Source organism: Acyrthosiphon pisum, chromosome A2 (assembly GCF_005508785.2).
Source record: "Acyrthosiphon pisum isolate AL4f chromosome A2, pea_aphid_22Mar2018_4r6ur, whole genome shotgun sequence".
Taxonomy (NCBI): domain Eukaryota; kingdom Metazoa; phylum Arthropoda; class Insecta; order Hemiptera; family Aphididae; genus Acyrthosiphon; species Acyrthosiphon pisum.
Genome location: NC_042495.1, coordinates 97,917,938 through 97,936,735, shown reverse-complemented (window position 1 = coordinate 97,936,735; position 18,798 = coordinate 97,917,938). Strand labels below are relative to the sequence as shown.

Here is an 18,798-nt window from a genome sequence, read left to right as displayed (position 1 = left end):
AGTGTTCAGATAAAATCGTAATATCGATGTACAATAGATGTATTATGTCGATACGGTTTAGGTGTAATGTGTACCTACACAAGAAATTAGATTGTTTCTCGTACATTTTTACAAACAAAAAATATAGATTTATATTTACAAGTTATAACTTTTAACATTAGAACTGTAATTATATCAATAACGGTGTTTTTTTCAGAAAAAACATTGTTAAATTTAAATAAATAGGTAGGTACTTATTAAATTAATCTTTGTTACCATAATATGTAGCTAATATTAATGCCAAGAGCTTTACACAGGCACGGATCCAGAGCAAAGATCTGGGGGGGGGGGCAACAATTTTTTTACAATACAAATACAATTATAATAAATTATTATCCTTTATTCTTAATAAATAGTAGATATTACATATAATAATATATTATTTTATCTGACATATATTATGTGATTTGAAATATAGTAATATAGTAAGTTTTAGGATCTGTAGAATTATAAAAAAATATGTTTAAAATATGTCTGGGGGGGGCCTGGGCCCCTAGGCCCCCCTGGATCCGTCCCTGGCTTTAAATTTTGTTCTTTTGTAGGTATACTTCTAAGTTCTAGCACAAACATGTAGTTCTGATTAATGTTTAGGTATATATATAATTTGTAATGACTTATGATGTAAACAAAATATATAACATTATACAATAATAATGCGTAACAACACATGTTTTGTTTACATCATAAGTCATGCAAATTATAATATATCAGCATTAATCAGAAATATAGTTAGATGGTTTTGTTTTGAATGTCTGTGATTCGATTAATACTTAGGGACTTCCGAGTATACAGAGGTTATCATTATCATAACATCGATACATGGATATTTATTTTGATAATTAAGAATACTAAAACACATGTAATACGTATAATGCATATACTATAATAGACATAATATAGCGTATAGTGTATACCTCTACTATTATTCCTTTCCCTTCGCATGTATAAATTGACATCATACGAAAGGTCAAATACGTGGCAGCATACAATAGATCAAGTGCTGCCTGTTACATGGCCATCCTTCTGTTTAGATCATTATTTGTTTTCATTTCAAACAAGTAGTAGGTACCTACTCGTTTTACAGAATCTGAGCAGTCCTGTTAAATACAAATTTTAATTGCAGTGTATTTGAGGTAAGATGTTATATTATTAGCTGATTACTATTTATTATTTTAATTTAATACTATGAAGAATTAATATTATATTAGTTTTCTATTATTACTACAATAATAAATTATAAGCTTTAATTATGTATTATTATTCATTTTTAGATTTTTTTATTTTTATCAATACAATTTTACATTTAACCATAAATGTTGGTTAGGTTATTGAAATGCTTTTAAATATGATATTTAATTTAATTTATTCAATTAATTTTACATATTGTATTAATAAGGACAAATAAAAATTAAAATAAAACATAATATGGTTATAATCTATAATAAATGGCGTTAAAACCCGTGTTAATTTTATATATTATATTTTGTTAGATTTGTTGTGTGGTTTACGAATATTCGGTATATTTGTTTTGAAGACAAAAAACAATGATATGTAAAACCAAAATTATTGATAGGTCAACTCGAAGGGCGCTGAACCCAATGTTCAAAACGGTCAGACCACACCCTGAACACTTTTTTTTAATGTGTCCAGGAGCCGGGTCGCCACTGAGGGGTCTATACGGTTTAAGATGCACACCAAAATATTATGTTTAACTTAATGAAAATTATGGATAAATCTCTACAGTTCAAACAATATGTGTCTAATTATACTAATGTATACATATAGTTATATGATGGGTGTTTGTGTATGAGTAAATCAAATTACATTTAATACATTTATAAATTACAATGTATTGCTTTAACGATATGTTTCGTTTGGAAGTCAAACAAATTAGATTGCCAAACATAGTATATTTCTATGATAAGTATAAATGTAGAATTGTGTTCACGTGGAACCACATGGGGCTTGAGGCCGTTGGACTTTAATTTTTAAAAGTTCGGCGCCACTGTGTCGACTCTACGCGTGACATAGACATATACTTAAGATATTTGGACTGTCTCTCTCAAAAAAAGTATTGAATATTTTTTGTACTATTATTATAGCTTTTCAATATGGTAATACGTAAAATACTTTGGTTTATTTAAAATAATTCTTTACCTGTCTACTAATAGTTGTAATAAAATATATTATTTTTTAATTTAAAAGATTTTAACCTAATTAAATAACATTTAAATTGTATTTTTAAATACCTATCAGTCTATACGATTTAATGATAAATAATGACGTATAATATACATGGTTATCAATTAAAATCGGTTTATATTAATTATTTCTGTATTTCGATCGTTTTATTTGGATGGTTCTAGTAATTTTAGCGTTCCTGCATGCAGCACTATCTTACAGTCTACAGATCAGTACAGTACCATTGATTAAATATACATATTACCTATATTTAATCAATGACAGTACCTATTAAGTATCCTTTGTTTGTTTTATAAGTAGTTGATACAGTTATTAAAATGCCATATATTTTACCGCTAGACGGCAGTGCTTATTTGACTTCTAAAAATTATATTAATTTAAGTCCTCACATGTAGTAGGTATCCACTTTCCATCATTAAAATTTTGCAATTCGTTCCAATCCCAATCATTTAATATTTTGAAATTTTAAATAATTTTATTATAATAATGGCGTCATCCGTGATTTATAAGATTGAAATGTACCTACCTAGGTTCACATCCAGTGGTGTTTTTTTCGTTATAGGTATTATATATTATAATATATAATAGTAATATATACGTGTTCCCACTTGGAGAGTAGTTTTGGTATTGATTATAGGTTTATATTGTCATGTATTGTCATATATAAATCATTTCATCACTAATATAATAATTAATATAATAATATGTTTGTTATAGTTGGATGTTCTCTATTATAATATATTTTCGTCCTCACGAGTCACGAGTCACGACTCACGCCAGCATACACATTTATAGTTTATACATACCTAAATAAACAAACATTAAATATAGATAGTACCTATAGACAATAGTGCATAAGTGCATAATATATTTAACATTGTAGTGTGTATAATGACATGTTATCAACATAATTATTATAGAAAACGCTTTATATTTTATTGAGCTAATCGGTCGCATCATATTATAACTACTATTAGTAAGAGCGTATGACTAATAAAACTAATAACATTGATTAGGTTTCAGATGTAGAACGGTGCCGACCACTTCATCGCCTAATGTCTATATAATTATGGAAATTAGAATTTTTGTAAGAGTATATGTCATACATAATAAATTATGACGTATAATACTATAAGTTACGACGACAAAATATATGATGGTTATGGACTATAGTTTTGTAAAATCTAGGAAATTAATATTTTTTAATTATTTTAATAGATACTCAGCTAATTTGGTTAAATACGATTGAACATATACCTTTTTAGCAACACGATTAAGCACAAAATATTTTATGCGACGTTGCCACATTCATGTTGCCGAATTATTAGTAATAATAAGTGGTTGATGCATTTCACGAATAAATATCAATTTGTCACGTGTCGACGGTTTTATATTTTCTGACTGCATTAATTACTTTACACAACTATAATATATTGAAAATCACTGTCAATATTTGCCAAGTATTTGGGCTGAATTTCCTTCGCCAAACCAATAATTATTTTTTATTAAAAAGAACTTTCATATTCATTTCTGTTGTTTTATTTAATTTTGTAGAACTACTGATGCTGCTAAAAGCTTTCATCGCACTTAAACTTCTCAGATTTTTCACCTCGCCCTCATGCTCGTATAGTCGTTAGGGTACTATTGCTGGAAACACAAACAGAAACGTTGACTAGAATTAATTAAACTCAACATAAACTCACACAATTACAATCCGCTAAAGAAATTAAAAAGCTATAATTTAATAGTCTTCGACCAATATTCAAACCGTGTAAGAATACGGAATCTCTACTATAATATTTAAGCCAACTTGGAAACAGATTCCAAGGTATATCAATTTGATTTATTATAATTATCAATTTTAACTTCACGATAGTAATCTGCAAGTATGAATATTTTATTATTTGTATTACCATTATTATTATTATCAAACGTCTTTGAAATCTGACTATTATTGACTATGAAATATATATTATTTTTTTACTCGTCCCAAATTTTGAATATTTTAATACATAATTTTTGTATTGTTTAGTTCAAAATTTAAAATGGCAACATTGCAAAGTTTTTTATGCTCAATCGTGTAGGATTTCTTTTGTATTTCTATATCATTTGATATGCCGACAGATTTACTCAATCGTATTAGAAAAAAATCATTTTATGCTCAATCGTGTTGTAGACGCCTAATGCGCCTATGCCGGGTAATGCTTGATATTCAGTGCACCGCTGTATGATACCTATTTGAGATAAAATAATTGTCAACGATTAATCGGCAATAAATCTAATATTATACAATAGTGATGGAATGATGACCATCATCGATGCAGGGATAGGTATACCGTATACACTTAACCACTTGGCCACTTCACCGGCTGTGTGAAAAACTAAGGGGACAAAATAATTTATTGACCAAAACTGAAACTATAACCTAATTGTTGGTTTTTACACAAGTCTTAAAACTAATTTTATGCCTTAGAAACAAATCGTATTAGGTGTCTATATATATTAAGTACATAACAGTTCATTAAAACTAGGTGCTATAACTTATTTGAAAAAATAATGTAATAATAATCCTGTACCTAATCATAATTCATGAAATAATATTTTTGGGTTATTTTTGTAATCTAAACGATAGGTACCAACGATAACGTTGAGTGTTGACAATATGTCAACATAATATTATGATGCAACAGGGAAAACGTGAAATGAATATACCTACCTAATATGAGGAAAAAAAATAAAACAACGACGATGTTTAATCAAAAAAAACAAATAACGATTGACGAGATGATAATATTAAATATTATTATAATTGTTTCAAAATGTGTTTATACAAAAAACCAGTGATCACTGACCACAGCTCAAATGTTGTGCTGTGTAGGGTAATGCGCTGAATAATCGAATTAAGCAATTCATAGGAATATAATATAGAAACACTGCTGGTGATGAAAATAGACGAAGAAAAACCTTCGTTATGAAATCACCGGTGAATATTTCCCAAGAAAATATTATGTACAATATTATTGGACGGAAAAATAAGTGAACGAACAACTGTCGAAACCACTAGAACTAAAATTCCCACGACAATCATTTCAGTATACCTACTATTATAGGTATTGGCATATTATACTCATTACACAACACGCTTTCAAAAAACAAAAAACTTAAGTAACCATTATAATACCACCTACCTACTTGGTGTTATATCATTCAAACGGCCATTATAGACAACGGCATACGCCTGCACGTAGTCAGTTCACAGGACATACATCGGTACATTATAAGTACGAGTACCTACAAACCGTGGACAGCCAGTTATAGAGATAGCCACAAAGCTCTTGGAAGTAAGAAATGGAGAATGAAGAAAACAATATTATGTGCTTGAGCCGAGTGTAAAAATTAAATAGGCTAAACATTGAAATAATAATATTATTAATAGTCTATAACAATGACGATTTTGAGTAGGTTTTCACATAGACTATATTATTATGCACCTACCTAGTATGAAGTGTTTTCATAATATTTTTTTATTTTATTTTTACTCTGTTGAATCTCATAATTTATATTCTGTTAATAATAAAATTAATAATAAATAACAATTAGTCTTTATTATACGTCAAGTATGTATCATGTGTCGAAAATAATAACTACGTTGGCACCAAAATCAGTAATTATTTTTTTTTTGCTCACATCAATATCAATTAATTAGAGTAAGACAGTTGGTATTTACTGAGAGATAATCCACTTTCATTATAGATATACCCAATTAATGAAAAATGAACTTTATACAGTATTGAGTGTATGACTTATAACTTCTAACTATGTATTATCTAATTTGATTGAATCATATTAATAATAGTAATATTATTATTGCAAAAAATATTCTTAGAATTCCCTGCTATTATATAATATCTAATATTAACATGACGTCTTGTTGATGGGTTAAGTCGATATACTTAATTTTTATTTTTTATATGTCTATACAGTCAAAGAATCTTAGTTTACACACACACACACACACACACACACACACACAAACTGATGGGGATAATGTAGGTTATTATATATGAGATCCCTACGATTATTGTCACACAATATTTGGAAGACCCTGTATATACGTCATATTCACTATCCACCGTATTGAACACTTCGTAATCCGAAGTTCCGTGTATAATTGTTAGGTAACGGATTTTTGAAAACTCTGACATTGATTGCTAAACGAACTCAAGGTCTCATCATCCGGTGTATAGTGATGATGGTAATAAATGGTAATATTATTACTAGGTACAATAATAAATAATAATTTATTACACAAATTTAGTCGATTAATATTAAATTTTCTAATCAACGCACTACTATTGTAGAAAATAAATGTCTATGCATAATATAATATGATTATATGAACTAATTTAGATAAAAACAAAAATAGGCTGAAGTCAAAAACATCGGTAAAATTGAGTCATGAGTTTTGATTGGAAAAAAGCCTCCATCGGTATTATCATCATATGATTACAATTCACGAACTTTATTTCTGGCATTTTTCATATTAAATTGTTAGCTTTAATGAGGTTAACACTATTGCAATAGGTAAACATACATCGCTATAATCACTGTACAAATTTATAAATGACCCAATTTTTTTTTATGAGTATTTGGCACTTTCATAATATTGAGTATAAACGACACATATTTAATACATATTAGGTAGATTATAGATTAGGTACCTATTCTTATATTTTATTAAAACCAAATACTAATATAACCTTTATGATATCATCAATTTATACAATAATATAAATAAATATATATGATTTATATGAAGGTTTTTAAAGTGATTTATTATTTAAAATAAACATAAATATGTTTTAATTTATTACGTACATACCTTATAATATTATTTTAATAATTTGTAAATAATTCTTCTTGTCAAAGTAAATTTATTGTTCCTATTTAATTTGCCTATATATAACTATTTTATCTTATATATACGATATAGTTTATCTCCAACTACTTGAAATATGAACGTGGTCTTGGATATATATAAATGTATGCAATGCATGCAATGTATCGCATTATGTATGATACTCAAATTTACACATAATTTGGTCTGAAAAATATTATACCTAATTAAGTCCGAAAAATCGCATAATTTCAAAAAACATTTCCTTCCCATTTTACAGACTTTTGAATGTCAGTAGTCAGTAGGTACCTAACGCAATATATCAAAAAATTATAATTAGAGTATCAACTAGTTAATATAATTATTAATAACTTATTAATTAATATACACATGTATTTTATTGCAATTAAAATTTTCAGTAAAAATATTATATACATTTTCATTTTCAATATTATTATTGTAAAATATTACTAACGAGCACCGATGATCGACTATATAGGTACCACTGATTTATATTTGTATGAAAAGTGTTATTTCATCCTACGCTGCTGTGTACAGGCAGTACAACATTTCATATCGTTTAACTAATAAATGACGTAGATAACAATAATAGGATGTAGACAATTTTAAATTAAATAAAAGCGGAGAAAAAATAGTTTATGAAAGATACACTTACCTAAACAGCTGAGTATACAAGGCAAAAAAATATTTTGCTTGAAAATGTCCCACAAAACTTTTACAAATTGCCCTGGAATCAAAAATTAAATTTTTTTTTGTTCTTGTTTTCTTTCGTATTTTGAATTTTTTTTGGTCTTATGGTCTTTGTTTCCGAGATTAGGATAATATATTATAGATAATGTATAGTTTTTTATATTGTCTACTTATACAGAACACACTCAAATAGATATACAGATCATTAAACTGGTGTAATACGCGTTTTAGTCATTACAATTAATGATATGGATGTGTTTGGGAATTATCCAGTTGGTACGATAACGTATATTTTGTCATATTATTCATTTTGCAATTAAACTTGGTTTTCAGGCAAGCGAAACGTCACGATGACGTTGGCTACAAAATACAATAGCATGACTTTACCACTAGCGCTCCTACAATTGATACTGTTTATTACTTTCTCGTCATCCGAAGCGGCGTCAACGGGTTCGCCAAGTTCAAAAACGCCTGCTCTAGTCCGGACGTCAGTTATGCATCCCGCGTTTGAATCTGCCGGCAAAACTGCTGGACTCAAAATTTGGAGAATCGAGGTAAAACTTATATTAAAATACTATCATATATCCCTATAACATAACCTACCTATAATATTATATCGTAATAATGAAATCTGGAAGTGTTACTTTTATCAATAATTGTATTAAAACTTTCTCTTTTTATAAAACCAGAATTGTATATACCTAACATTATATTGGTATAAAATATGCGTGTAGCCTAAATTATGATTGTTCTCCTGCATATCTATTGATATTCTTAATTCAAATCTATCGAATTGCAAATGATTATAGTGTAACTTTATCGAGAATATTATTTTTCTACGTTTAAAATAAAATTAGCGTACCACATCTATTAAATATGGATATATATAATATATAACAAAATATTTTATATTTATACAGGATGACTATTTTCAAGATAAACGCTTAATTTTTGGAAAGTATTCACGTTTTTAAGATAATTTTTAAAAAAATGTATGTTGTACCTATACATAATTATGACTTTAAAAATTCAAACTATGTAAGCAAAAAATATATTTCCCAAAACGAATGTATTTTTGAGATCGATATTTTGAGTGTTTAGTGTTTACTATAGTAAAAAATATACTGCATATTTTTTTAAAATATTTAGATACAAGGCTGAAACACAATGTCTGGCCTCAAGGAAATCGTAATTTATTTGAAAAAAAAACAACTCGGTACCGTCTTTCCAATTCACTGTATTGCCCGCTAATTAAAACTGACGAAACCCATAATTTAACATGATAGGTATAATTATATCAATTAAATATACTAATAAAGAAGTCTAAAAAATCGTTTTTCTTCTTTTTTTAAGAAGCTATACTGCCGTTTTATTAATTACTTATGTAGTATACGTTTGTAAACATAATGAGATATTAATTTAACTTTGAAATTAATTCTTCGTGCCTTTTTTTCAAATTTATATTAATAAATAATAATAATAAATAAAAAAAATAATATATTGGAATAAAATAATAAATTTGACTGGTAAAAATACCTATATGAGTTGTGTATTTCAAATTATTTGATATTTGACACACAATATCTGTCATATACAATAATATCTAATTTCTCCATACTATTTAGTATTTACAGATATAAAAATATAGGTACAGTATAAAACCTATTAACCTACTATGTAATAAAATAGTATTGAAAATAATATGTCAGTATCTAGTTGCGTGTTAGTAAAAAAAAAAATTAATTTTATTTAAAGCTCTATTGATTAAAATGGCATATTAACTGTAGCCACAAAATAATACTATAATACCTACCCAATAAAAAAATAAAACGGTCAATCACAATATTTAATATGTTAACATCTTGTGATTATTTTCATATTTTCATATATATTTCCTTACGTTTTTATTTTCACATCTGTTTTTAATTTATTAGGTCCTTGTATTTAATATGTTAATATTAATTGCTATAATAATATAACTATACAAGGATACCATGTGTGTGCCTAAAATGTGCAAAATCTCTATTAGAAAATAATGTTGTTGTACTACATATTTCGAATACAAATAATATTATATAAAGTTTTCCCATTCTGGTAGGTATATTATGTATTTACTATTTATCCATTAAAACAATAAATTAATTTTTTTATGGTCCGGTAATAACAATAAGAACGTGTAGGTAGATGGGTAATTAAAATTAAGAGTTTATTTTTATTACAATAGGTATGCTATCATTACATTATCTTTCAAACAAAGTTGCAAATATTTCGTGATACGTAACTGTAGTCTGTACTCACTAGTAATAAACAATAATAATAATAATAATATTGTATATTGTAATCGTGCAGAGCATCATAAAATTATAACATCACGTCATTACTCATCGGCTAAATTGTTGGTACTTTAATCGGCGACTGCAGAGTAATACAGGCGACAGTCGAATGAAAAGATTTTGTTTCAGAACGTTTTTTTGTCTGTTTTAATATGAATAACCTTCGTAGAAACATATTTTTTGTTTGACCCATACATTATCACACGAACTCTCTGTTTATAAATAATTTAACTTCATAATATTTTTATATTTTATTTAAATAGGCTTAGACGTTTTGAGTATACAATTAAGTATAAACATGTTGTATTTTTCTTACATACTCTAAGGAGTATGAATTAAGATTAGGGGAATAGTGAATCTTACCTAACTCTTATTTATTTATACAGATTAGGTATTTCAAAATCAAATGTTATTTTAACAATACATCTTACAGTTACACACACATTAGAAGATAGCATATAATTATGTTTGTTAAAAATATTGTTTTCGTCAAATTTTCATCAATACATGCCCTAAAAAATATACAGACAAACAATATATTAAAATGTTATACAATCGTCATACTATAGTTTATAAGCTACCATATTATTCTAAGTTAGTTTTAAGGGTAAACATTAAAATACTGGTTCACCCTGGAATCTGGATACAAAAAAGATTCTATACCACAATAATACAGTCCTACACTCAAAGATATATATACAATAACTATTTATCTTAAGAACACAATTTATAATGCAATGTAGTAATAAATAGTTATGTAGAATAATAGTTTTCATGGTCAATTCATGTTTTTTTAAATAAATCTAGTTTTTATTAATTGAAATTACAGTAATTTCTAACCTTTTTTTAAATGACATAATATGGTTTTAGATCCTAAATAGTAAATATTATTAAGTATTACTTTAATATCCATGTAAATATATAAAAATTAAACATGCTTAGAATAATATTTTTATCAATATTCCAAGTCATAACGTATGAAAACATGTTACACACGGTGCTTATTACAAGCCGCCTACTATAATGTCTGTAAATACAAACATTTTTTTTTTGTAATTTCGATGACGTAAAAGTAGGCCATCATCAGAACAGCGCGTTGTGGAGCGTACCTGTAGTGCAATCCAAAATAATATAATTTCTCGGTTTGAATTTGATAAATCCCATTCAAATGTTCAGACGCAGAATACACAGCACAAAAAAATATATATACCTATAGTCCTACTTCGGGATAGTAAATCTCAAAAGTTTAAAATAGTAAGTAAATAAATAGTATTATTGCAGTAGGTAACAAGTGCCTATAGTACCAAGTATTCGAGTACCAACAATAATTTTATTTTAAATGGGCACAGGTATCTAAATTCTAAACTGTTTTTTTTTTAAGTTCGTTGTGCAGACTTTAAAACAGTGAGTACAACCACTAATAATTACTACCTATATTGTTATTATATTAAAACAAAAAAGTAAATATGGACATTTTTCTCTAATAAATATTAAATAAAGAATAAAACACATTTTTTATTCTCGTTAAATGTTTTGCGCTATTTTCAAACTTTACTCTGACCAACATATCATTATAGGTAGGTCGTCATGAGTATATTATTCAAATATTTAATCGCAAAAACATAAACATTAATCAATAATAGCTTATCTTATTTGATTAATTAAATATCAGCAACATTTTTCATGATAATGAATACTTACTAACCTAGTAACTTCTAGTCTGTATAATGAAATAATAAAATATGTACCTCGGTGAAACTTTCGTGTTAAATTATCAAGGCGAGCAAAATATATTAATTTGACAGAATTTCGGTAGCTTTTATAATTTGTAAAGGTCATGACTCCTGAAAATACAACACAATAACCAGAGAAAATACGTTAATAGTACACGAAAGTCGGGATAAGGGCAACAATTACTAACGGAGGTGTTCCATATCATTTACATCTATATGACTTTATAATATCAATGCCTAACTAATATTTAAACCCGCCTCCAGTTTAAACTTTAAACGATGGTTTATAGTCTGTAAAAGTGTGCTTGGTAGTAGGTTTAGTGAATTAGATAATAATATATGCGGGTTAAGTTGTTCGATTTTTTAAAAGTAGGTAAGTTTACGTGTCTATAATGTATATATTATACCGGTATAATAATTAGATGTATCTATATTTGAAATAAGCTAATATTTTTTCGTTCATTACAATACGCATGCGTTAAAACAATTAGTAGGTACATCGTGTTTATAAATAATTACTATTATTATCATATCAGTAAATGTAGGTAATACAGACTATCCGATTTCCTCAACAACAATATACCTATACTTGAAAATTCCAATAATTGCCCGTTTAAAAGTTCATAGGTATTAAAATATATACCTATATATTCATAATATAAAGGTATGTTACAAAATATTATCGACCAATAGAAAGAATTTTTTTTAACCGAATACAGAGCACTAAATAGTATTATTTAGTAAATACAAGAAAACGAATTATTCTAAAACCAGTGATTGAATCTAATATGGATTGACATTTAAAAAGCAATCACGTTGTATTATGATTGATGAAGAGTGGAAGTATATACTTAAGACTATTATTATTTATTATGCATGAGAAACTATTAAACGTTTAAAAAAAAAGTCACGCGATAGAGTAAACAAATATAAATAGTCTTCGAGCAGGGCTTTTATATTATCTACTAATGGCGTTACATTTTTGGCAAACTTGATCAGATGTACAATATTATAGTATAATGCCTTGGCAACTTGAAGGCTACAATAAATGTTAAGTAGACAATGGACATGTTCGCTGCGTCTATGTACCTATTATGTGATAAACTGACATCGTCTAGTGGTAAACTGGTAAAAGTCCGATGATGCCTTTGTTTCATGTTTCCTTATTACATAATATCTAGGTTTTGATGTTTGAACGTTTAATAAATGTACAATGTAGGTACAGTTAAATACAAAAGTACATACCTATTTCAGGCTATTCGTTGTTAATTTCCTCCTTCTAGCCCTGGTGTATAGTTGGTCGGTAATAGTGTAATGCTTCGATAGATATAATATTATAATAATGGCGTTGACGTAACATTATTGCGGGTGGGTGATAGAGTTCTAAATAGAGTTTAGAAAATAAGTAGTAGATATTAATAAATACGTTTTCTAAAATGTAAGCCTTATATTTTAAAAATATTATTTATTCGTAATCAATTTAAAAAAACGCATTTTACAGCGAGTACCTATATTGTATGCATCTATTCTTTTTATAGGACTTTGAACCTGTGCCTTATCCAGTAAAGGATTATGGAAAATTTTTCACAGGAGACTCGTACATTGTTTTAAACGTAAGAATATAAAATATTATATATACAATCTATATAACACACGTGTATAAGAATTTAGATCATTACCTAATTTCTGATTAGTTTCATCACAAAAAACATTTGTATTTTTAGTCAATAAAAGGTAAAAACGGCCAGCTTTCCTCGGACATTTTCTATTGGTCGGGTACTACATCATCTCAAGTTAGTAAATTAAGTTTAAAATTTAAATTGTTTAAATTTTTGATTAAATACTTACTTTATTTTTTTTTCAAGGATGAAGTTGGTGCTGCAGCGATTCTTTCTATTCAATTAGATGACGCTCTTGGTGGAAGCCCAGTGCAACATAAAGAAACTCAGGATCACGAAAGTCAAGCTTTTCTATCTTTGTTCACACCTTGTTAGTATAATTCAGTGATATATTATAGTTTGTAAATTAAAAGTATACTGGGTTCTCCAAATAGTATGTGAAAAAATGATGGAGATTATACAATTATGTCGATTGTTACGTGATCCCCGCCATTTTTGTTACACAATATTCGAAAGATGGAAGATCATGTATATATAATTATATTAATTCATTAACAATAAATATACTATATAATTAAATTCTAACATAACCAAAATCTATAAAATATTTACTTCATTCTCAGCAAATAATATTAAATCCAAAAACTAGACTTTGTCGTACATGTCTATTATGATGACAACTTAATTACCTATGTTGTTAAAATGATTAATTACTGAAAAAAGTGAATATTTTATATATTTGTATATAGCTATGAGCCTATGAAGTAAGTTCAAAGTTTATATTAATTAGGTAATATTAATAATATCTAATTTAATTTAGCTATACGTTATATGCCTGGTGGCATAGCTTCCGGTTTTCATCATGCAGAAATTAATGCTGGAGGTGAAAAAAAACTATACCAAGTTAAAGGCAAAAAAAATATTCGAGTCAAGCAAATTGAACCAAAAGTGACGTCCATGAACCAAGGTGATTGTTTCATCTTGGACACAGGCAAAGAAATTTTTGTGTACGTAGGACCTCAAGCTAAAGGAACAGAACGTTTGAAAGCTATAAATGTAGCTAATCAAGTGAGAGATCAAGATCATTCTGGAAGAGCCAAAGTAAACATAGTTGGTAAGTAAAAAGTCAATTATTAATATAATAATACTTTATATTACCTATGCATTTTTTTTAACCTTACAATTTTAAAATATATATGAGAGTTATAAAATGTATAGGTACCTATGTAACAACTTAACATAACTTTTGTTGCTATACGTATTCGTATGTATTACTATAATACATTTGAAAATGTATTACGAAATGATAATTTTTTAAATGAAATGGAGTATAATGAAACCAATGATCAATAAAAATACTAATTTACATTTTTTTTGTTTTAAACATATTAAATTCAAAATCGAGTAATTAAAATTGTATATTTAAAATTATAATCTACAATTAATAACGATACTTTATGTATATTTTAAATTGTTTTTTTTAACTTGTTTTGGTATTTGGTAGAACTTTAAAATTTGTTTTTATTTTATACCAACCGGCTATCACTATAATAATAGGTATAACGACGAAATACTAGTCAAGAATAGTTAATGCTTATGACGTTTATTTTATAAAAATAAATAAACATTATTGATAAAATAATATACATAACATAGCTGTATAGGCATTGATTTTATAAAATCTTCACAAAAACATCGATTTAAAATTATTTTATTTTACGTTTTTAAATTTTAAATTTCATTATTACTAGTACCTACCCACATGGTTAATTAAAAGCCATTTAAAACAATTAATGTAGTTATAACTTGGATTTAATACACCTTATACAATATTTGAAAATTATAGATGGATCAAGTACCCCAGACGAATTTGAAAAATTCTTTAAAGAATTAGGATCTGGATCAGCCAAACAAGTTCCTGCGGCTATAGACGATGATCAAGAATTTGAGAAAAAAGAAACAGTAATATATTAAAAATAGTTTGATGTATATAGTGTATTAATTAAGTAATTTTTAGGCAGCACCTGTCTTGTACAAAATATCTGACTCGCAAGGTGGAAAAATTGTATCTGAAAAAATCGACCAGAAGCCTCTTGTTCAGTCACATTTGAAAACTGATGTACGTCTTATCAATGATAATAAACACCTAATAATAATATTGTTTTATTAAATTTAATTTTTAATTATATTTGAATTTTTTAGGATTGCTTCATTTTGGACACTGTTTCGTCCGGAATATACGTTTGGGTTGGCAAAAAAGGTACAACTCAAGAAAAGGTAGAATCTCTAAAGCGCGCACAAGTTTTCATTAAGGAAAACAACTATCCGGCATGGACAAGAGTATGCAAAAATATTTTATTCTTTTAATTAGTATTATATTTACAACTCTTATTAAACATTTATAGGTAATCAGAGTTATTGAAGGCGGCGAACCAACAGCCTTTAAACAATACTTTGAAAATTGGAAAGATAACGGCAGTCGTACTCGTTTGTAATAATTGAAAAATTACCAAACTAATTTGGTTTTACTGAAAACCTAATAAATTAATACTTTGTTTATTACGACATTTATTACATAAATATATTACACATTTTAAATCAAATATTTAAATTAAAACAATAATACTTAATCATATTATATAACTTATATTTTAGTAAGAATAAAGTGTGTGTTGTATTTTATTGTGGAGTGTAAAATTAGTTTTTAATGTTTATTTTTATACTAATTATTTATGAGGAATTTAATAGTATTAATATAAAAAATTAATAAAGTGCATCATAAATTATTAACATTAGGAACCTACTTAAATACTTTAATTAATGTATTACCTATAAAAAAAAAAATAGGTACCTACCAAAAGTTTCTGAATAGGTAGGTACCTAAAGTTTAATTTAAAAAATGATCTATATATACTTTAAGTTTCAACCTTCAAATATACGAAAGTCATCAATTTTTTACTGAACGCACCAGATTCTAATTAAATGATAATGATATGCAGTTATTAGTTAATGAACTGAATAATCAAACGATTTTTGTATGTTTAAATAATTCAATATATTTTGTACCATATTGCTTTTAATACAGTAGCTAATTTTTATATTAATGATTCTAAAATAATTTTAAAAATAGTACAAAATGGAAATTATAGTGTATGTTAGATATACACATCTCCAATTGAATACATATTTCATACATTTAATATATCTTTATTTTGAAACCATTGTATTACTGTATTAGAGTAGCATCAGTAGTTTATTGCATTAAAGTGTTTCGCTTTTAGAGTCTCAGAGATTCCTTTAGTGTTATTTATTTTATTTATTCACAGTCACCATTTTCCCGTGCTGTCGTCCGATTGCGTCATCCGGTTTCCAACTAGGTCCCACTCCACTGGGAGTGAAGACCGCACATGTCTCCTCTTGGAGAAGGGGGGTAGTATCATGCATATAGTGATATATACATAGATAAATAGATCACATGATCTCCCTACTACCCACTTGTGATAAGCATTGTCAAAGACCTTGAGGTCGTTACAATGAACAAATATAAAAAAAAAAAAAAACAGTTATTTACAATATAGGTATCCGAATTCATATCGATTTCTCCATCTATAGATTTATCTTGTCGGTTTGAGATGTGTTTATTATTATTATTATTATTTTTATACCTAATGGAATTTCGATTTATATATTCGTATACAATAGTATACCTATATGTGAGGGGCGTCATTGGGTCATCGGGGGTGTGTTTATCTTTTTTATGACATGGCAGGTATAAGCTATAGACTGGTAGTCATGTATCATTAATTATTATGATTTATAACTCATTGGGTATTATTTCCAGAACGTATACCTTGCAGTGCTATTAACATTTCCATTAGCTTTTATATATTTTAGGGGCTAGGTGTGTAGACTACAGAAATTCACACCCTCGTAGTCTGTAATATTATATTACAGCTACCTTCATTGGTTAAAATATCAAACATTTATTAAAGAAAATAGAGTATTGAAATAGCATGGTTATTGTACATAATTTATAGTACTGGTCACAATATATATAAATATATATATTGAATACATCAGTATATGTATAACTGACGGTATATTATTTGATCAATAATTAAATCAGGCCATTAGTTATTTTCTCTCTTATCGAAATATGGTCTATAACAAATTATAATGTTTTATATTTTTGGATTTTTGGTTACAGAATAACCTACTTCCCTACGTGGAACGTTGTTTTAAATTTTCAACCCTTAGCTATGAAAGTTGAACATTTTATACATTTTTAACTACAAAATCATTTTTTAAACTTAAATTTGATATATTTTGTCAACGTTCAAGCTTTAAATGCTTATAAAAAAGTCTAAATATTTTTGAAAATGTTATAGTGTATAGATCGATCTTGGACGATCTCTAAGTCGATCCCCCCCCCCCTTGTTAGAATTTATAAACTATTGTTGTACATTTGTAATTTAGTAGATACTATCTAGTTATTAAATACATATTTATGTGAAATGTCATTTTATCACACAAAAGTTATAAAAGTTGAATATGTACCGAGCAATACTTTCTGATGATCATTTAGAACAGCGTCTTCGTTTAGCGGTTAGCGACTATTACCGAGATTATAATTAATTGGCCATGATATGCAACGATCACTTCTACATCAACAGTATAATGTTGATACATTTAAAACTATTTATAAATTTAATGCAAAACACGCTCATTTTAGATAACTTTACACTTTTATTTTATTATTTATGTATGTATGTTTATTATTAACATAAAATAACTTTCTTACAAAATATATGCCCTCAGTAGATCTTAATAAAAAAAAAGTTTGACCACCCCTGGTATAGAAAATGCTAGTTTAAACAGTAAGAGAACATTTCATATATCCACGGTCATTTGTTTTAGAGTTGCACAAAAAACCAAAATCGATTTTTTTGAAAACCAATTTTGCGTAAAAATTCTCGACGATTTTGAAAACTACTATAGGAATTTTAAATGTTGGCCTCCCGGATGCACCAACTAGATTCACCTTCCCATTGAACAAGATAGGTACTGAAGATGAAAATCCAAGCACTGCCCCAAAGTCGATGACATACACACAAATTTAAAAAAACACATTATCATTGTAAAACCAATACCTTCTGAATATAAAAATACTCTTAGCTCAGAATGTAAAAAAAAAAAGTCCAATGGTTAATAATTATAGTGTTTTGAGAAATTGTTTATCATAAATAGCATTTTGCCACTTAGAT

The 18,798-nt window shown here is 27.2% G+C and overlaps 1 protein-coding gene across 1 annotated transcript; it reads left to right on the top strand.

Moving 5' to 3' along the window:
* The first annotated feature begins 929 nt into the window (after window positions 1–929).
* On the top strand, window positions 930–16,826 carry LOC100167359 (gelsolin). The gene is made up of 10 exons (XM_001949740.4): window positions 930–1,172; window positions 8,183–8,403; window positions 13,454–13,528; window positions 13,640–13,708; window positions 13,781–13,904; window positions 14,355–14,648; window positions 15,381–15,496; window positions 15,552–15,653; window positions 15,737–15,874; window positions 15,940–16,826. The coding sequence occupies exons 2-10, from the start codon at window positions 8,200–8,202 to the stop codon at window positions 16,027–16,029; spliced, it is 1,212 nt and encodes a 403-aa protein (XP_001949775.1). The 5' UTR covers window positions 930–1,172; window positions 8,183–8,199; the 3' UTR covers window positions 16,030–16,826.
* The last annotated feature ends 1,972 nt before the right edge of the window (window positions 16,827–18,798 follow it).